The sequence below is a fragment of the Zootoca vivipara genome, chromosome 9 (genome assembly GCF_965207765.1).
Source record: "Zootoca vivipara chromosome 9, rZooViv2.hap1.1, whole genome shotgun sequence".
Classification (NCBI taxonomy): domain Eukaryota; kingdom Metazoa; phylum Chordata; class Lepidosauria; order Squamata; family Lacertidae; genus Zootoca; species Zootoca vivipara.
In genome coordinates, this window is record NC_142592.1 from 18072569 (window position 1) to 18094474 (window position 21906).

At 39.0% G+C, this 21906-nt stretch overlaps 1 protein-coding gene across 14 annotated transcripts in view; it reads left to right on the forward strand.

Annotated features, from left to right (window-relative positions):
* ANKRD26 (ankyrin repeat domain 26) overlaps positions 1-21906 on the forward strand; it is a 54490-nt gene that overhangs the window by 22220 nt on the left and 10364 nt on the right. For 8 of the 14 annotated variants that reach the window (XR_015945914.1, XM_035127229.3, XM_035127225.3 and 5 more), the window contains 16 exons: positions 49-198; positions 1352-1385; positions 2543-2684; positions 3501-3717; positions 4171-4354; positions 10410-10556; positions 12366-13322; positions 13947-14099; positions 14651-14805; positions 15007-15100; positions 15663-15740; positions 17837-17971; positions 19372-19484; positions 20270-20411; positions 20730-20978; positions 21192-21427. Coding sequence is in view for 9 of the 14 variants with exons in the window: in XM_035127229.3 (XP_034983120.3) it covers positions 49-198; positions 1352-1385; positions 2543-2684; positions 3501-3717; positions 4171-4354; positions 10410-10556; positions 12366-13322; positions 13947-14099; positions 14651-14805; positions 15007-15100; positions 15663-15740; positions 17837-17971; positions 19372-19484; positions 20270-20411; positions 20730-20978; positions 21192-21427 (3186 nt within the window). In the remaining 5 variants the exon portion in view is untranslated. Of the gene's footprint in view, positions 1-48; positions 199-1351; positions 1386-2542; positions 2685-3500; positions 3718-4170; positions 4355-10409; positions 10557-12365; positions 13323-13946; positions 14100-14650; positions 14806-15006; positions 15101-15662; positions 15741-17836; positions 17972-19371; positions 19485-20269; positions 20412-20729; positions 20979-21191; positions 21628-21906 lie in introns of all 14 variants that reach the window. The other 6 variants (XR_015945915.1, XR_015945916.1, XR_015945917.1 and 3 more) reach the window with 4 other exon arrangements.

Here is a 21906-nt window from a genome sequence, read left to right on the forward strand (position 1 = left end):
AATATTTTGCTGTAGCTTCTTAAATACTATGTTTTTTCTGCATTTGAGGGGAAATCCTATTGCCAAGGTGAAGGATGTAGAAAAGAGTGAAAACAAAAAATGGATTTCAAAGCAGAAAACCAGTCAGGAGATTATTGAAAATCTACATGAACTTCATGATGACAGCAGTTTAAGTGAAGGATCTTTGGAAGAAGAGAGGTACTGACAGCCATAATGTTGTTTGTTTGTTTGTTTGTTTGTTTGTTTGTTTAGAACATTAAAATCATAGAATTGTAGAGGGTCATCTAGTCCATTCCCCTGCAATCCAAGAAATCAAGAGTATTATGCACTACAGACTGAGCTTATCCCACCATTGAATGCATGTTATTTGTTTGGTGAGTGTAAAAAGCTCTGTTATTTGGAATAATGGCAGTGATATATTTAGCCAAGTATTGTGTCTCCAGATTTACCAGAGCCTTCCAAGTTCTCCTGAGGAAGTCTTTGCAATTATGTGCTCATGCTGCCAATTTGCATTTGGTTTAATTTTTAATTTGCCAGGGCTATGCATCAATTCTCTGTGTACCCTGAATGATCAGGTGATTCAGGATCTGTTCTTATATTTTTGAATCTGTGCCTCTAACAAAGTGTCTCAAAGCCTCACAGAGACTCCATAAGATTACAAGTGTCTCTGTAGTCTCAACTCAAATGCCTCATTATTTTGAGACGCTGACTCAGGAAATACCCTGAGCTTAAGAGGTGTGGGGATCATTTGTTTAGACGAGTATTCAACAAACCTGGGTACCAGCAGTTGTCGGACTACAATTCCTATCATTGAAATACTTTATTGTCACTTGTACAAATTGTATACAGTGAGATTACATCATCCCTGACCTCTGGTCCTGTTAGCTAGGGATAATGGGAGTTGTAGTTCAACAACAGCAGGGGCCCCAGGTTTGAGAAACACTGGTTTAGACACACAGGTCTAACTTTTAATAACAGTGAATTATTTCCCATCAAACTTTAAAAGTGCCTTGCACACACCCTCACGCTGGGTTTATCTGCCTAAAATTTGACAGGCTTCTGCACTTTGTTTGGGTTGCTGTGGGGGCTGCTAATTTAATCCACTTATGTTAAAGTATATGTACTGTTTTTAGTTTACCCATTATAGTGAATGATGGGAAAACAGTTTAGTTTTTAACAGATCTAATGTAGTTCCAGATAAAGAGCCTAATTAGAAACACACGAAGTGGCTCCAAAACAGACTGAGCCACTGCCCAAAGATACAGATACAAAATTTGTGTACATTTTTAAAGTTAAAAGTAGCTTACTTGCAACACTTTCATACTGAAAAAGTATTATGTTTGTTTTCTAGACATCAAGCCCGAAATGTGAATGAAACAAAAAAGGTACTGTAAAATAGGCTGTCAAAATTTTACCTTAACTTATAAACATTTGTACAGAACTATAAATGGCAAAGGTATTTTCACCAATTTTTGAGGAAGAATGGCCACACTCATGTCATGCTGATCCAAGGTTTAGGATAATGCGCAAAAGCAGGAATGAGTTGTAGCAAGCCTTGGACATGCACATTCCCTGGATGTGTGAAGAGATCGCTGAGTGGGACAATCTGCACTTGGTGATTGCTGGCAAAATAACTGTTGCAGTTAGACATTAATAATTTGTCACTTTCAGGAAGGAAGGAAGTTTAATGATTCAGTCAGACCAATGGAACTTTTGTGACTTCTTTTAATACACAACTGGATATGAGCTATAATAAAGTTGTGAATGCGGGGCAAATTATGACAAAATCCTGGTCATGGCTATATAGGACTGTTAAAGAAATTGGGAGAGAAGAAGTGTGGATACCAGCACCCGGAGAGTTAGAAATCAGCAGCACTATTAGGAAAGCCAAGAGCTGTTTGAAAGTTGTTAAGTAGGCAAGTTCTCAGCTAGCCTTCTGTCTAGGGAGAGCCAGCCAATGACAATATAACAGCTTAGGTGTACCACCATTTTGCATTCAACTGAACAAAGCAAAATGCTTTGGCATAAAATCCAGAGACTGTTTGGAAGTGGGTGAGCTGACAGAGAATGTGGCGCAGGGGCATCTAATGTGATGCCACATGTTATTTAGACTACAACTCCCATCAGCCTCAGACAGCATAGCAAATGGTCAGTTTTGATGGGAGTTGCAATCCAGTATTTGGAAGGCACCATGTTGGCTACCCTTGATATAGCACAAAGATGTGTTTGTGTAACAAGCTAAACCCTGGCTTGTTTGCATATTGGACATCAGACCATTGTTTAGGACCAAACTGTAGATCTGTTCACATGTAGACAAGAGGGGAGGATCATGGCACCAAGGTCAAGGACAGTCATGCTTCTCAAGTGTTTTGTAGTGAAATAACCAGCATGTGAACTGATCATGGTTTGATTTGACTGAATTGTGCTGAACTGAGCTATTGCTGTATTCTTGAAACACTATTTATGGCCTAATAGTTAAAAAGAAATGGTCTGATTTGCTATGAAGTTTTACTCTATTTGATTTTGTATTTATTACTTATAGATCTATAGAGCAGTGGGAATTACCAATGATTTTGATGACTTAACTCCGTCTTCAGATACACCTACAGATGATATTGAGTTACCTACTTCAGTCTATAGAGAAGCTATGATGTTGATAGAAAAACTTAGTTTGGATAGTAAAGGTAAGCACAGTGCTATTGCATAATATTCAGAACAAAATAAATATTTTTAACACCCAACACCCAACAGTGTCAAGCTGCTTGCACAACTTTTGCTCTTGTAAACAAGACTTCCTCTCCCTCTATTTTACCCTGTATGCCCCTAAAATCTAATTGGCAGGGTACGGGTGGGACCATCTGAATATGTTTGTATGTCTTCCTGTGGGTGATTTGCAGTAGATCAACAAGGATTTTAACTCCTAGCAATAGCAGCAGCAACAAAGCAACCACTCATCAGGGAATTTGGACCAAACAACTAGCAGTATGTTGATGACATTCAGCTCTGTCTCTCCCTTCTATAAGTTTTAGAAGAGGCAGTACAGGTCCTGAATTGATGCCTGGAGACAGTAATGTGGATCAATAAGTTGAACCTTAATCCAAACAAGACTGTGATCCTGTGGGTGGGTAATTCCCATGTCTGAGATTTGGTGGAACAGCTTCTTCTGGACATGGCTGCACTCCCCTTGAAGGAGCAGGTTCATAATCTGGGAGTGTTCCTATAGCCATCATTGTCACTTGAGGCCCAGATTCTTGGAAGTGCAAGTGCATTTACAATGCATGTGCAGTGCACCCCTCAACACCGGTGAATTCGGAACCCTAAACTTACCAAGAATTCATTGTGTGAATCACACCTCAAGAATACAATCAATATGTGTGATTTTTTTCCAAGCACATTTTCCCAGGGTATTGATATAAAGCTATACATAACTCACTTTTTCTTGTTGCTATGAATTAAAATTTTGAGCAAGTAAGTTAATACTACACTGTTTTCCCCCAAAGTGGATTCCGTGAGTCTCCTGAAAATTCAAAATATATGTCATGAATATGAAAGTTTAATTGAACGTGAAAGAGCATGTTCTATTCATCTTCGAGGAAAAGTAAAAAAAGTTGAGAATGAGAAAAAAGAGCAGCAGAGAATACTAGAAGAAATGACAGAAATGAAATCTACACTGGATCATAAAAAAGTTGAATGGGAAAGTACTATCAGCAGTCTCAAGTAAGCTGTCATAAAAAATTTCAATTTTGATAATCTAAAAAAAATAAAATGGAATCGGTTTTATTAGATACTTCTGCTGTAAAAAGTTGGAGACTTTCTAGGATGGAGTCAGCATTGCTAAGCTAAGGTTTTATTAGAGTAGCCTATTCTTAAAGTGGCACAACATACAGAAATGGCATCACTTGATGTCTGCACATTGTCATATTTCCACAGGGACCTATGTGCTTAAGTCCAAAATGTGTAGGCCAAGTGTTGCTATCAGTTTGCATATGTTTTTATTACTTATCTTCTGTTTTTGTGTTGCAAACTGCCCTGAGATCTATGGATGAAGGGCAAACAAGCACAGCTCCCCCATGCACATAGCCTCAAACATCTCTTATAGAGGCATTTTAACCTAACATTAAATGCCTGCCTCTGTATTCATACACATCTTTTAAAATGGTTATTTGCCAGATTTTCTTTGAAACAAGAAGAAGAAAAGAGGACAAGTGCTGAAAGGTTGTACGAGGAAAACCAAGAACAGTTAAGGAAGAAAGAGGAGCAGTACTATAAACAAACGGAAGAAAAACAACAACTTGAGTTAATGCTGAGAAGTCTGGAAATGGAATTTAGAACACTGAAAAACCACTTGAAACAGGTTAGATTAATCTGGAAACACTGAACTGTAGAGTTGGAAAGAACCCAAAGGGTTTTTAGTGCAATCCACTGCAATGCACGAATCGCAGCTAAAGGCAATGGAGAAATAAAGTAAAAATGCCTATGAAAGTACTGAAAACATTATTAACAGCTTGGATTTGTAGTAAGCATTTGTCTGAGACAACAAATTAACTATTGTACTCTCATGTTATATTTGGTTGTTTACAAAGAATATGAACAGAAACCGTTTTTTTGTGGTAGGCAGTCTTATTCATATTCCATTACCTCTGAGTCTAACATAATTGGTTTACAGGGTGATTCTAATTATGTTTACTCATGAGGAAGTCCCATTTATTTTAATATTTACTTTGGGCTAAATATAATTAGAACTACTGTCTTAGAAACAGGCATTATTTCTGAACATTAAATTTGGCCTGGGGTCAGTACTTGAAATACAGCTCACCATAACCACCAATCTTTTGTGATGCATCTCCTTAGCTCCTGTGTTAGAAAGCTCCAGAGATGACTTAATTTGCCTCCTTAAGCTGCCTTAATGTGGTTATGTACTGGCTGGTATCAAACCATCTATCCTGTGATTCATTCATGCAGATCCCAGGCAAGATCTCACTTCAGCTACTTAGTTGGTTGCCTGCCTGTCCTTGCTCAGGGTTTTGTCAGCCGATTCCAGACACACACTCAGAATTCCGGCTACCTTAGAATCTAGGTACATTTTCTGGTCCACGCAAGAGGGAACAACTTGGGCTATGTCGGAATCCAAAAGAACCCTGACTCAAGAAACAGCACATTCTTGGACTCCTCCCTGTCTTTTCTTTCTTAATTCCTTGCTGCAATTTAACTCTCTGGGGCTGGCACACAGGAGGGGTGCTTTCTGTCTTGTTGGGGTGGAACCTGCAGGTCTAGGGGCAGATGGTGAACTTTTGCTGCCGAGGAAATGCATAGCTCTAGCCAGCTTCTTTGTGAAGATCTAGATTGGATAAAATCAGTGTACAGATTTTTGGAAAAAGTTATGTAGAGTTGAAGGGGTGTTGAGAATGCATTCCCATGCAAAACAAGGCAAACCCATGTGAATATTGTCCACAGTGGGAACACAGACTAGTACAGAGAGGTTGCTGGCCAAAGGGATCTTGACTAATGAAAGAAATAATTCACTGTGCATCACTGATAAGCTGTAGCAGGTGATTCTGTTTCGGGAAGGTTTTCTGTTTGGTGAGCCCCGCATAGGAGGGAGGGCTGAACAGAGCATAGCTGCCAAGTTTCCCCGCTGAAAAATGCGTGATCAGCAGCAGCGCGGCACCGGATGTTGCGTAAAAGCGACTTCCGGTGCCGCGCTACCCAATGGGCACCGGAAATCGGGTGGCGCCAGGACCCAAAAGGAGCCTCCCTGGCAGGTAGGAAATCAGGGTGATTTACGGGATTTTTTCCAATCCGGGCTGCCAGCGGGAAACGGTTTAAAATACAGGGGTTTCCCGCGAACAACGGGAGACTTGGCAGATATGGAACAGAGGTTGTCTCTCCCATTCTGGAGAACTAGTGAGTGCAAAAAAATGAAGATTTTTCTGATCTTTGCTTTATTTTGTAACAGGTGCCAATTATTATTATTAATTAATTAATTATTTGTTTGTTTGTTTGTTTGTTTATTATACCCCGCCCATCTGGCTGGGCTTCCCCAGCCACTCTGGGCGGCTTCCAACAGAAAAATAAAATACAGTAATCTATTAAACATTAAAAGCCTCCCTAAACAGGGCTGCCTTCAGATGTCTTCTAAAAGTATGGTAGTTGTTGTTCTCTTTGACATCAGATGGGAGGGCGTTCCACCGGGGGGGGGGGCGCCACTACCGAGAATGCCCTCTGCCTGGTTCCCTGCAACTTGGCTGCTCGCAACGAGGGAACCACCAGAAGGCCCTCGGTGCTGGACCTCAGTGTCTGGGCAGAACGATGGGGGTGGAGACGCTCCTTCAGGTATACTGGACCAAGGCCATTTACGGCTTTAAAGGTCAGCACCAACACTTCAAATTGTGCTTGGAAACGAACTGGGAGCCAATGTAGATCTTTCAAGACCGGTGCTATGTGGTCTCGGCGGCCGCTCCCAGTCACCAGTCTAGCTGCCGCATTCTGGATTAGTTGTAGTTTCCGGGTCACCTTCAAAGGTAGCCCCACGTAGAGTGCATTGCAGTAATCCAAGCGAGAGATAACTTAGAGCATGCACCACTCTGGCGAGACAGTCCGCGGGCAGGTAGGGTCTCAGCCTGCGTACCAGATGGAGCTGATAAACAGCTGCCCTGGACACAGAATTGACCTGCGCCTCCATGGACAGCTGTGAGTCCAGAATGACTCCCAGGCTGCGCACCTGGTCCTTCAGGGGCACAGTTACCCCATTCAGGACCAGGGAGTCCTCCACACCTGCCCGCCTCCTGTCCCCCTCAAACGGTACTTCTGTCTTGTCAGGATTCAACCTCAATCTGTTAGCCACCATCCATCTTTCAGCCGCCTCCAGGCACTCACACAGGACCTTCACCGCCTTCACTGGTTCTGATTTGAAAAAGAGGTAGAGCTGGTATCATCTGCATACTGATGAACACCCAGCCCAAACCCCCTGATGATCTCTCCCAGCGGCTGCATGTAGATGTTAAAAAGCATGGGGGAGAGGACAGAACCCTGAGGCACCCCACAAGTGAGAGCCCAGGGGTCTGAACACTCATTCCCCCCCCCCACCACTTTCTGAACATGGCCCAGGAGGAAGGAGCAGAACCACTGTATAACAGTGCCCCCAGCTCCCAACCCTTCTAGACGGTCCAGAAGGATGTTATGGTGTCAAAAGCCGCTGGGAGATCCAGCAGGACTAGGAAACAGCTCTCACCTTTGTCCCTAGCCTGCCGGAGATCATCAACCAGTGCGACCAAGGCAGTTTCAGTCCCATGATGAGGCCTGAATCCTGACTGGAAGGGATCCAAATGGTCCGCTTCTTCCAGGCATGCCTGGAGTTGTTCAGCAACCACTCGCTCAATCACCTTGCCCAAGAATGGAAGATTTGAGTGGGCGATAAATAATGCTCATGAGAAAGTAGACCTAGTTATTCTATTTCAGCAATTGAGTAAAGAATAGGAATAGGGACTGTGTCTTATGGGGACCAATAGGAGACAGTGAAATTGGAAGTCAGGCAAGAGGTGGAGCTTATGGGTCCACTTCAGGAGCATTATGGATCCCTTTACTCCCCCACTTCATAATTCAAGTATTGACTGGAAACCTGGCCAATTATCAGATGGCTACCCAAGTTGATTTTTCTCTTATTTGATTATGCTATTACGCCATTTAGCCAAGAAAATTGGCCTACCTTTTTAAAATGTCGAACTATTCCAGATACTGAGCAAAATAGGGATGGGCTCCACATTCATGTCTTGGGTTAAGCTAATGTATTCTAAACCTACTGTCTCAATATATGTAGACAAAGTTCCACTAGAAACCTTTAGGTTTAAAAGAGTTCTTGTTAGGACTGCCCTTTCACTCCCTTGTTATTTAATCTATTTATCGAACACTTGGGTGAAATCATCCAACCAAAATTTAGGAGCAACTATCTAAAATTAATTTTCTATGCAGAAGATAAAGTATTGCAATGATTGCCAACCGTTTGGGGGCTTAGGAGGACCTTTGTGATTTTGAGAAGATGCTGAAGGGACCAGTCAGAAAATAGCCCAATACTAAATTGCTGCCATTTCCAAAAGAGCAGAAAAGGAACATAAAATGTGGGAAAATCTGTTTGTTTTATTTTAAATAGAAATGCAGAATCTTTAACTATAAAGAGACACAGATAAATATGTGACCTGGCGTGTAGCACTTTTTGCAACTGCTGCCAGGAAAATAAAATAAAAAATTATATTGCTGAGGTAGCTACGGTATTAACGGTAAAGGAGATGGATTCATCGGATGCCATCCATACCAAGATGCATCTTTCTTACCAAAGTTGTACACAATTATCAATTGTATTATTTAATATTTCTTTTAATGTATCAGTGGCCACGTGATGATTTTAGTTTATAAATTTTATTATTTAATGTTTTAATTGTTATATTAAAGTGTCTCCATAGCTTTGTGCTGATTAGGTCATGTTTTGATAATGTGAATGTTCTAAGTTTTGTACCAAATTTGTATATATTTTACTGAATGACATTGCATACATTGCAGCAGCCTTTGGGTATAAGCAATGAACTTGATACCGATTAACTATAAAGGGAAAGATTCTAACCACGTGGCCTATGTGCCAGCTTACTCATACTGATGATCGGCAGTTCAAGACTGCTGCTCTCCCTTCTTCTGATTTAAAAAGAATCACCTTGGACTGGACAACCCTTTAAATAGGAGACACTTTCAAATAGAGAACTGTCCACTTTAAATAAGAGACATGTCTACTTAGAAATAAATGAGAAATACATTTTGAATGAGGTTTACCCTCTGGTAAGTGTGCATACGTCAAAGGGAGTGTAAGCTGAGCAGTCCAATGTACACAACAACCAGCCCATGGTCAAAATTCTAAATAGTATGTGCAGTCTTGCTACTTTAGCTTCTGTTAAAGGCATGAATGAATAAATGTGACTTCGAAAGGTTCAGAAAGGACAATTCAAGCCAGGCTGCCTAAGGCATATTTTATGAGAATGTTTGATCTCCTAAATACCAACCTGATAGAAAATCAGATATAAATATTAAATCCCCTAATTTAGGTTAAAGTAATAACTGATAATCAGTAAGCATGTTTTGCTTAATTAGATCTTACTATTTCTGTTGCATTTAGCTTAAATATTTTAGGGAGCAAAAGGAAAATAGACTTTTAAAAAGTTTAGTGACCTCATAATTAACTAGATAGGCTATGTGTTTTGTGATGTCAGCTGAAGCTCAGAAGAAAGGAGAAATGGCTATGTCAGTTCTGTAATAGACAGCTTTACAGTGCTCGTCCATATTTTAATGTTTACACTGTTTAAAACAGTATGCATTCTCCTCGTTTGAGTTCAGTTTTAAAGATTTTTGCCCCTTTCCGTTTCCTTTTGATACTGAAGAAGCAGCATACTTAAGGACTTTTTGTTACTCCTTATTTGCTTGATACCTTGAGTCTGAATTTCCTTTCACAAATAGTTTTTAAGTTTTATGCTTCTAGTTGGTATGTTAAACTGAACAAAATGTTTTAGTAGGGTGAGAAAATGCAAAATACTTAGATGACTTGAAAATGTTTGGGCATCTGCCAGATCTGATTACTGAAAATTGGTCATTACCAGCATTCAGAATATGTAGAAGTATTTTTATCTAGTGCCTACGAAGGCTGGTGTAAGCTACCAGCTGTATTCTGATTTTAATAGAATGAAGAAAATTGACGAACCTAATCAGGAGTGGATTTCTACATTTTCTAGTTATCCTCATGGCAGTTCTAGCACTTACCTATTGGGCAGAAAATTTACATCTGGTGGATATCAAGGAAGCTTGCTTCCTAGTCTTTCCTTTTCTATTCCTCCTGTTAGAGAAAGCATTTTAGAGAGGATCAATTCCTCATCAAATGCATTAGATTTGAGTTTCAAGAGAACGCCTCAGGCAGTGCAAGACCTTGTGAAGTCTGTTCGACATATGGTAAGCTTGTTCAGAAATATGACAAACTCAAAATTAATATGCAAGCTTTAGGTTTTTTTCTTTCACAGTTTACGTATTTTGAAGAGAAAAAAAGGTAACGTGTACTTTCTGTTCTTACCACAATAGTATGTGCTTTGAACTCCTTTCTTATCAAATAAAAGAAGATACTTCAAAAGATTTAAATTAATTCTCTTTTGAAAATATGAGAAATTAAGAATTTCATCTTAATTTCTCTTAATCCCAGAAACAGAATAAATACCTGGAAAAGCAATTATTATGTATAAAATCTAGTATAGTGACTTCTGTTTTTACTAAAAGTTTTCACTTTTAGTGCATTTTTTTAAAGGACAGCTTTGTTCTGAATTCAATTTTTTTAAAAAATAAAATTGTATATTCTTTTAGATACATCTTTAAATGCATTTTTGTAGATTGAAGAAGAACGCAATGAAGCCCAACAGCAGCTGTCACAAGAAAAGACTGCCAGAGCTCTGCAAGAGGGTATTTTGAATACTCAACTCTGGAGGCAGAAGGAATTAGAGGAAGAGTTGAAAAAAACAGCAGCTATACAATCAGAGGTATCCATTTTATCAAATGCTTAAAAGTGTAAGAGAGTTCAGCACAAATATTTTTCCAAGACGTACTAGCACAGAACAGTTCCATAAACTTATGGGACAGTAAATTTTTGCTTTGAGTTCACTTTCACTACTCCGGGATTTCTTGCAGCAAATTTCTAAAGTGTGAGTATGCTGTCTCCCTTTGGAGAGAGGATTGGGGAGTGTGTGCGGGGCGGGCACCGCTTTGCCAGGCTCCTGGCTGCATACCGTAAGGTCGCAAATATAAGCTGCACTTTAACTTTTCACAGTCGGAATTTGGGGGGAAAGTGAGGCTTATATTCAGGCCAATACAGTATGTTAAAGGGCTCACTATGTTCTAGTTATGGTTTCTTGGTACGTTTAAAGACCTTCATTTGTCACACTTTAATGTGGATTGTATTGTTTGTGCATAAGCATTAGTTAAACATGATTAATATCTGTATGCAAGATATTCCCAGGTGTACAATAGGAGATGGGAATTGGGGGATTGGGAAGCAATTTGAAGGGGTTCAGATTCCAGAGAGGTTTCTCCTGAACCAATGTGCAGATCAGATTATGGCCTGCTTCTGGAATTTGCACTCCACCAAATTCTTTTAGTCTTTTTTCTTCCACTTTCTTTTAACAAGCACTGCATGGGGGGGGGGGACATGGACCTATAAGAGGCAGCCATGTTTCTTTCCATATGCTGTTCTTGAAGGTGGCTGTTATCACCAGTTCTCTCAAGGTAATTGCAGCCCTTTTTACATCTCACGTGGCAACAACTATGCTTCCTGTCTGTTCCAGCTGGTAGATATCAAAGATGTCAGCTGCCCTGTGGCTTCCTGTTTGTGGAATGCTCTCCCCAGGGAGGCTCACCTGGTGCCATCATTACATATCTTTAGGTGCCAGGCAAAGGCATTCCTCTTCTCCCAGGCCTTTAGCTGTTTAAAGCTGTTGGGGGTATTGTTTTGTTTGTTATTATGCTTTTTTTATCCTGTAAACTGCCCTGTGATCCTCAAATGAAGGGTGGTATATAAATCAAATAAACACTGATAGCACAAAAATGGAAGGGTGAAGAACTGCCAGGGGTGGAGGAATGGCAAATTAAGATGGTGGAATATATGAATTTGGCCAAAATGACGGCAGCAATTAGGAACGTTCCTAGACAGAAGACCCAAAACGAATGGCAATTAGTGGAAGAGTATCTCAAAAAAGAAGGCATTAAGACAGAGTTGGTGATTTGCTTAATTTAAAGAATGCATGAAGAGAATGAATTATTAAAGATGAGGAGAGGTTTTATTTTTAGAGAATTAGGAGAAAACAAGCAGAGGAGGAAAAGGATAAGTAAGCGTTAAGTCGATAATCGGAAGTTCTTTTTATAAATTACTTTTTTAAACACTGGCTGTTTTTTTTCTGTTTTTTTCTTTCTTGCTTCGGCTTTTTTCCTTTCTTTTTTTCTTTTTGGTTAACCTGACTTTACCACGATTATGAGCATTCTTTAGTTAAATCTAATCCAAGGTTGATGTGGGGTGAGGTTATTTTCTTTATGTTATATCCTTATTATCACTTTATTATGGGTTATATTTTCAGTATTATTTCATTATTTATGATTTTGTATGTTATGATTTCTTTATTATTTATATCTTTATTTTGTTTGGGTATGTATGAATTTAAGAAATTGTATTTTAATTTTTAAAAATAAATAAATAAATCAAATAAATAAGTATATAAATCCATGATAATGATGAGGAAAATAAAAGAATTTTGGAAGATTTTAAAATTAACTTTACCTTATGTTTATAAATCATTCAGATGACTGATAATCATGCCCAAGAAAAGGAACTGTTAAATAAAAATCGAGTGCTCGAAGATGAACTGACGGTGTTAAGATTAGAGCTTGAACACATAAGGATCAAGCACCAAGAAGAGGAAACTAGATATTTGGAAGAAAATGAAGCTTTGAAAGAAAAAGTAGAAGACCTTAAAAAGGAGCTGAAAGTAAATGAAGAAACTTTGACTCAAACAATTTTTCAATACAATGGACAAATAAATTTATCAAAAACAGAAGTTGCAATCCTAACATCCAAATTAGAACATTTTAAAGAAAATAAAGAAAGATTGGAGGGAGAACTTGACTCAGTTCGTTCCCGCTCGACTTCTGCTGCTCAGGAACTTGAACGATGCCAGATATTGAAAAATGATCTTGAACGAACACTGCAACGAGAGTGCGATGAATGGCTTCGCTTGAAAGAGAAACTGAACCATGATCTATGTCTTCTGCGAGAAACAAACAATGGCATGTCTGAGCAGTTAAGAAAAGCTGAAAGTAAAGCTAATAGTCTCGAACACGAACTTCATCAGGTAACACATAGTCTTAGAGAAAAAACCATGCAGTTAGAAAGCGTTCAAAGGGATTTAAATCAGGCACACTGTCTAGTGAAGGAACTCGAGAATGCGCGGCAAGTTGACAAGGAGCAAATGAACAAATATGTGGTAAAACAGGAATCTATGCAGGAACGGTTAGCACAGCTCCAGAGTGAAAATCTTCTACTCCGGCAGCAATATGAAGATTTTCAAAACAAGGGTATTATCAAAGAAAAAGTAGTGAGTGATGTCCAAGATCGATTCCATGATATTTTCAATAAACTCAGAGCTGATACCGAAAAACAAGTGCAGATGAAGGAAGAGGTAAATAAGGAATTAATTGCAAAATGCAATAATTTAAAGGAGGAAGTCTTGAAATATGAAGCAGAAAAAGCAGATAGAGAGGTAAGTGTGATATATTCAATCAGTGCAGCTCTAAACATTAAAATAAAAGTGATGCAATCCTGTTAGCCAGTAGCAAAAGTCTGATTGCATTAACAAATCTCTATTTGCACCTAGCAGTACTATACTGGTTTGACATAGAGAGTTTTCTGCAATTGTGTCTTCTAAATGAGCCTTACCCTCAGATTAAAATTGCACACCATATAATACTGTGGAATATACTACAAAGGGGAACTGCATTTACAACCAGTTTGTGTATTTAAAACACTTTGATAAGTCCCTTTTTAAATCTTTACATTCTGAATAAATAGGAGTGAGTGTTAGCTAGAAGCAATTGGCATGTGCTGTCCGAAGTTTCAGTTGGTATTTAGTCAGAAAGAAAATCTATTGCCAGGTGCAAGAGTTTTGTATGAATCATGACATGAGAACTAAAGCAGGGCTACTTCAGAGAGATTCGGGGCTTCTTGGCTTCAAAGCAGGAGCTCGCTGAATCATCCTGAACTGAAGCAGGATCCTCTGGAGCACTTTGGGGTACTTTGGAGATTTTATGAAACACTGCAGATAGTATTCTGCAAAAATTTCTCCACAAACTATAGGCATCATTTAAATCATCTTTTCTTTTATTAGGGTACAATAAGGCAACTTAAACAAGAACTTGCAGATTCTCTTAAAAAACAGTCCATGACAGAAGCTTCACTGGAAGTTTCTACACGTTATCGTATTGACCTAGAAGAGGATAAGCAACATCTTCAAAAGGAGATAGACAGGATAAAATTCAAGGTATGATTAAAATAGCTTATTAAATGTTGACTAATATGTCTTCAGCCTATTATTCACTTTTTAAAATGCTCATTTTGAGGCAGAATAGTGGCATGTATGAATGGAGGTGGATTTAATTTCAACAATGTTTGTACCTTTATATTACCAATCTCACTTGAAATAGAGATTCAAAAGGGTTGCACCATAAAAATGAGGGGACTAGATTTCATTCCATCTGGTGTTCTTTCCATGTAGGTATTTTAAAGCTGATCTGTATAGCCAGGGGAGGCACGGGGAGCTGCAAACCTGTTGGTTCTCCTGGAGCTTCCAAGGGTATCCTTTTGGCATATCTGTTAGAATTGGAGATTGGGGGCACCACTTAGTTATTTTGGTAGACCAGACATGCAGAATTAATAAATAATTTCTGCTGGGGCTTCAGAGAAGATATTACCTTCTTTTTCTCACTTCATAGCAACTTTGTTCTAGTTCTATAGTCAGCTGGAAACATGATTATCATATTACCAAGCCCCTTTAGCCAATCATGTTCTGTTGCGGTTTCTTTCTTTTTACAGTTGCAGGAGTCAGAAGATCATCATCTTCAGTCTGAAAGACATATTCATGAATTTAAAAATACTTTGAGTGACAAGGAACAAAAATTACAAGATCTGTTGGCAGAGTTAACAGGAGCAATTAATTCTAAAAAACAATTAGAAGACCATATACAGAGGTAAAATATATTGCCACTATGTGCACATTGTATTTTAAGCATGCAATGAAATGAAGAGCTGCTATGTATCAAATGATAATGTTATTAAATAGCAATGTTTACTGAATTGTATTTGTTGTGAAAACTTGCACTCAAACGTGTATATATATGTATGGTGTGTTGCCTTGAGATTTTGTTTTTGATTTATTTATTTCCTTTAAGTCTTGAAATAGAAAATGCCAAACTGGAAGCAACAGCTGTTCAACAAGCTGGTAGAATTGAGATACTTCAAAAGGACCTGCAGAATAGTGTCTCTGTAAGTCATCAGTAGGATTGGGAAAGGAGAGGGTGACGGGTAGGAAGTTTGTTTCTAGATGATTCCAACAACTGTCAGATTATTATTATTATTTATTATTATAAATTAAATTTATTAGTCACTTTATCTTGCCCTGGGCAACCCAAAGCAACTTACAAAGACAGAAAGAAAGGGAAAACCCCACATAGATACATTGAAACCAAGGGAGAAAAGAAATACATTATAAAAATCCAAAAGGCCACAGATAGTTAAAGGCCAAAGGCCTGGTTATAGAGGAAAGCTTTTACCTGGCACCTAAAGATATATATATATTGGTGGTGGTAGGCAGGCCTTCCTTGGGAGAGCATTCCACAAACAGTAATCTGCTACAAATTATCCCTCAAAGTAAATGTTACGTTATGAGAACATTCAAAGATTTGTCAATATTTTAGGTCACCTTCAGAAACTTTAATCAGGTTAATTCTAAGTTATTGAAATGAATGTAGTAGCTTCTAGATATCTGGAAAGAACTATTTCAGTTTAGCTTAGTAATTTAATTGTTGGTTTCTTTTTAAAAAATTAGATTCACAGTCGTCTTGAGGAATTGATCAATGGTTTACAAAGAGCAAAAGTCAATTTAGAGGAGCAACTAAAGCAACAGGTGCGGTAAAGATTTCTAATGTGCTGATGATTTGTCTGTGATTATACATGCTCATAGGATAGAAGTGAAATATTGGGGGGGGGTTCTGTTTTAAGATGATGAAAATTAGCATGCAGCACATTGTGGATATCCCAAGGTGAGGGATGAATGTTGATCCTTGCACAGTCAAAATGGCACCACTTACAAGAGGAAGATATACCAGCAGGCTTGGGGGAACCATGAGATTTCTAGAAGAACTTAAGAAAGCAAAATCTTAAGAAAGCAGAAAGACAATAACCCTAAACAGGAAAAAATATGTGTCATGTATGAAATCACTTAGAAGAAGAAATGAAAGGAGCACATCTGTCCTTCCTCAAGTAGGGCAGGTTTCCTCTTCTGGACTACCTCCCCACTTGAGAAGGGAAAGCTTTAAAGGCACAGATGGAGTCAACTGATAGCTGACCCAAGTTGTGCTTTCATGGGCTCAAAGATGTTCAAGTGGGGATGTGGAGAAGGAAAGTGATTATTCAGGTGACTCTCAACTTCCACAGGGGTTATGTTCTGGGGATAGCGTGTAAAGCCAAAATCGCATATAGTCAACATTTATTGGGTTCAAAGGCAGGTGGGATTGCCTTTTTCCCAGACACCCGCCCCCTTTCTACCCCCTTTTAAATTATTATTTTTTTGCCAAGTGCATACAGCTCAATGCACATAAGCTAAATGTGTGTAAGTTGCAGTCAGTGTCTTCTACATATAATTCAAACAGGGAAAGTTTAAATGTGACAGAAATCACTGATGAATAATAAAACTAGCTTTCACGCACAGAGTAGGCCCACTGAAATCAATGTATCAAGTCAATTGATTTTAATGGGTCTCCTCTGAATTTGATTTTGTTGAATATCACCTCAAGTCTTTAAATATTTATTCCAAAGATTAAACAGAATTTGGTTCATAAGGCTGAAAATAATACTTTATCTCTTATTCCATCATCATCATAATTAAATAATGATGATTACATATAATTTTATGTATAATTTTAATAATAATTTATATTTAACTGTATGTAGCAAAAATGTATGTGATGCAAAAAGGACTGATACAATTGTTTAAGTGGGTTTCAATACCTGTTTTTGAGGAAAACTACAATTAGTGGTAACTACAGTTTGCCTAATTCAAGCATTGTAACAAATGGTAGCAAAGCAGGGAAACATTGGAGGGGGAGTATATGTCATAGCTGCCAAGCCTCCCATTTTTCTTGGAAAACCCCCGTATTTTAAATCACTGGCAAGCCCGGATTGGAAAAAATCCCGCAAATCCCCCAGATTTCTTACCTGTCAGGGAGGCTCCATTTTGGATGCTGGTGCCGCCCGATTTCCGGTGCCCATTTCCAGCACCAGAAATTGGGTGGCGCCAGCACCGAAAGTTGCTTCCAGTGGCGCGCCGCTGCTGATCCCACATTTTTCAACGGGAGACTTGGCAGCTATGGTATATGTACCAAGGGCTGGGGGTGTGGGAATTAAGAAGTGAGCAAGCAAGCCTGTAGTTACTGCCCCATCACCCAATTATGGCTTGGTAGTTGGCTCTGTGACAACCTAATGGAGTCTATATTTTTATATACCATATTTTTCGCTGCATAGGTCACACCTGACCATAGGGTGCACCTAGTTTTTAGAGTAGGAAAACAAGGGGAAAAAAATTGTCCTAGGCATAGCAGTCAACTCCTAGAGGCCTAGGTGCCTTTGCACCCCCCCCCATTAAATATTTGAGGAACCTTCTTTTGCAAAGGGGGAAAGCTCCATTATTTTAGGATCAGCTCAAAGTTGTGCAGCTTTTTTTGCAAATGGGAAAAGCCCTGTTTTTTGGGGGGGGGGGCGTCAGCTCACAGTTGTGCATCTTTTTTGCAAAGGGGGAAAGCTCCATTTTTTAGGATCAGCTCAAAGTTGCTGAGTTTCCTTGCAAAGGGAAAAAACGCTGTTTTTAAAATCCTGTTTCAACTCACAGTTCTGCAGCTTCTCTAGGAAAGGGACCCATTTCTACAGTTTCCAGACAGATAATCTAATCAGGATTGCCTTTTCTGTGATAGTTCTGCATCAAAACACATTCTGATTGCTCCATAGGTCGAGAAGCAAACCATATTTTCAGCAACAGCGCAAGATACTCACAGTATGTGGGAAGAAGAAGTAAAGTCAAAATCAAAACTTGAAGCCCGCCTTTCTGAGCTTGAGAAGGAAAAGACAGAGCTAATGGCTCAGGTGAGTCCAGCTTGAATGCAGTTAAGCCTGTATCAAACTGTTCTGTGTTTCTTTACACTCAGAGTAAACATTAGGTACCTCCCAAGTAATTTTATTTAGTTATTTATATTTATTAAATTTCATCCAATTACAATTAAAAATAATAATACTCCCAAAAAAGTTTTAAAAGCCATAGATTGTTTAACTAGCTAAAAGCCTGGGAGAAAAGGAATGTTTTTGCCTAGTGCCTAACAAATACGCTTGAACCCTTGTAATCATTCATTATATTTTTTGTGAATCATTGCAGGTAAGTTCACAAAAAGTACAAACCTAAATATCATTTTTTGTCGCCAACCTCAAATGGGCACTTGCAATAATTTTTTGGAGGGTGGCCTCAGAGTAAAGACTCTCAGTGAATAAACAAACATATATAACCAGCATCAGAAAACAGGGTTTTATTATCTTTTCTGGCTGGTGATTGAGCAGTGAGGTCAAGATACACCTTAAAAGCCTGTATTTCCGGTCTATCCCTCCACTATTTCTCAACGCGTAGGTTTGCCACCCATCTGTTGGTGGGCCTGGCATACACCCAAGAGCCCACCAGAGTCTGCAAAGCTATCTTGAAAGTTTTCCAGTTTTGTATCCTTCCAGCTATCTTGAAAGTTTTCCAGGCTGTTGCTTTGTTAGCAGGTGTCGCACTGGATGTTGATAAAACTTCTCACTCAAATTTAGCTATGGTAGGTTCTGTAGCAAGATCTTTGGTGGCGCAGCTCTCCAGTACTTGCTGGTTGAATCTAAAGATAAGAAGGTGTTTTCATTGGCCTGAAAGAAGGATGATCAACATACCTTTCAGAAGTCTTTCCAATGGTACCAGTTCTCCTAGTCCTTTCAGTTTCACCACCTAAGGCAAGTGGATGGAATTTTTGGTCCTCTCATCCCACTTGGTCTGAATGGTGAAGTGAAGCCAAGAGACAGCAACAGTATCAAAGTTTGGTTAGTCCACCCTGTCAAAGACCTCTAGGAACCAGTTCTGATGCTTCCCTCCCTTCCAGTAGGAAACTGCCTAAACCAGGTAGAGGGACAGATGGTGGAACATAACATCAGAACACGTCTCAGAAGTAGTTTTTACCTGGAACTGTATTTGTGGTCTCCCCACACCTTCTCCCTATCTCTGGGGTCCTCTGAGAAAGAGGAACATTGTCTGCCTATCAATCAAACATCTGGAGATGGGGGGGATGGGAATTTTCCCAAACAGAGGAATATCTTTGCATTTTGTTTTCTGGTTCTCACACAGCAGTTGAGCACAAGATGCAAAACATTCTTTCTGTGATCAGAAGGGCACTTGCATGCCCAGCTTGATGTGTTTTTTTAATGTTAATGAACAGTGTTAGTGTAAAGATGTTGTGCTTACTCTCTTGAAGTTGGAGCATGAAAGGAAAAAAGTGAAGAAGTTAGTGGAGTTGAAGCGATTGGTGGAAGCACGGCTAGAAGAAGAAATGAAAAGAAACACAGAACTACAAAAAGAATGCAGCGGGTAAGGAAGTTTCTGTTGTTCTGCTAATAATAAATAGATGCTTTGGTTTTATAGAAATCCTGTTAGAAATACTTTTAACATTACCCTGTTGAAAGTAATCATTCATTTAAAAGGCAGTTTGCTGCTTCTGTTGAGTATTCTACTTTGCATTTAGTGCCCTGCGCCGTCTTGAACTGTAAATGATTCTCTTTCCACTGTTTAATTGAGAGCAGCAGTTGTGTGGCGATCGAGGTGAGCTTGCCACAATTCCTGGCCTCCATCAAACACCAGACGGGCTGATTGAATACATGCCCGGTGCCTGCACCAAACCTGTTTCATCTGTAAACAATTGTGGCCTAAACTGATCCCAATACATGTCCCCTTGTGTTTGTTTTTTGTCTGCTCCCCCACCACTGCCTTACTGTGCCTGGGCCCACTGTGTGTACAACATAAAGACCCTGTGGTGTCAAGGGATGAAATAATTATTGTATCTCAGGGTAAGCAGTGACCAAAGATCCTGCGGCCAGGTGAGTGAAGTGAAGGTGGCAGCACCGCAGAAGATGGGGACCTGGAAAGGGAGTAATAATGTCTTCTGTGGCAGTGCTGTTGTCATTACCAAAGACTGACTTGCCTGCTTCACCAGTACAGTACTTTCAGTTCTCTTGTATATTCAGCCATGAAGACTATGTTTCTGCTGGGGTAATAAGACAGTGAGATCTCTTGAATATTTTAAGCAATTTGAGTAAAACTATAATCCAGGTTTTCTCATCAGTGGTTAATGTGATTTCTATATTACTACTCTGTAGAGCTAAAAAAATTCTAAAAACAGCTAAAAAGAAGATAAAAGAATATGAGAGTCTAGAGAGTTCATCTCTTACTACTATACATGGAGAAATGAAGAACAGATTTTCTGATGCTGAGATGGAGGTTAGCAACCTAAGAACCAAGGTATATTTCCCTCTTGCTTTTATACAATTAAAACATTTTCTAAAGTAATCATTTTTCATAAGTAATTGTATTAAAAAGTATTTTCAAATGCTTTGATCCATTTGTTCAATAATAATGCATTCCTTGTTAAAAGCACATAGTCTGTTTCCTCAACCTACATCTCCCTAGATCTGTAACCAAATCCTCAATATATCATTTACTGCTACAGAGTTAAATGTCAGCACTATTCTTGTGCACTTATGTAAACTTTTCTTGATTTATTTTATTTTGAAGAAGTCTTAGTTCCTTGTTTAAGTTCTTGCTGAACTTTCTCACCAGTTGGAGGCTGAGTCAGCGAGACGTGTTCAGGTGGAATCTACAAATTGTGAACTACGTGATCAGTTGTCTTCCATGAAATTACTGGAGAGAAGCAAACATCAGCTAGAAGAAGAAATAACTAATCTCAAGCGCCATATACAGGACAATATGATGGACCTCAGTCAAATTGAACAGTACAAAAGAGAGATTGAAGAAAGAGCTAGGCAAGATATAAGTCAAAAACTGGAACAAGTCAATTTGTTTTTGCAGGTAAATGCATCAACCTTTTGTTGTAATTTCATAGATGATGTAACTTGCTAAGTCTATTTATCAAATATCTGAACCTAGGTGATGTGGCAGCCAATAAGCACTCTGGTTAATCCTTGTTGTCTGTCTTTGGGTTTCTTTAAAATATGGGTTTTATGAGGGCAGCTATCTTTATATAAATCTTGTAAATTAATACTATGACACTTTGTGTCCCAGACACAGGCTGCTTCACAAGAAACAATGGAGCAAATGAGAGCTACTAATTATGCTTCCTTGAGAAATCAGCTGGAGAACAGAATAAAGGATCTAGAATGTGAGCTGGCTATACTGAGAAACAGACCACAAGACAACAACTTACAAAAAGAGGCAGTGCATTCAGAATTGGAAAGATATAAAACATTGTACTCAGAGGAACGAAAAATGAGAAAGTCTTTGGGAAGTAAATTGGATCGGTAATTCAGAAGTCTTCTGACAATTCTCTTCCTTGTGGCTTGTGCCAGGGAAACCTTTAGGGAGAAGGATACATTAGGATGGGAAAGAAAATGCTTTCTTTTATCCTAATAGAATTTCCCTTTCAAGAACTAAAATGAAGGGACAGAACCAACCTCTCTCCCAAAATCCTCTCCCATATACAGCAGAGAGAAAAAGATAAGTAAGTACATCCAGCTAACCTACACAGTAGTACTCAGGTCTGAGATGAACATGAAGGTACTCATCTAGCCCCAGAGCTCGGTAGTCTTCCACTGCTGTACTATAGAATATATTTCTAACTCTCCAAGTCCAGCCGCTATTTCCGGAAGGGCCACAGCATATTTATTGTAATACCACACTTGATTGACCCATGCTTATTAGCTGGGCAGGAAAACATAACCAGAGAAGGTAATGATTTCTGCTTACTTGAGAATTTACCCAGTTTTGCAAAACAAGTATC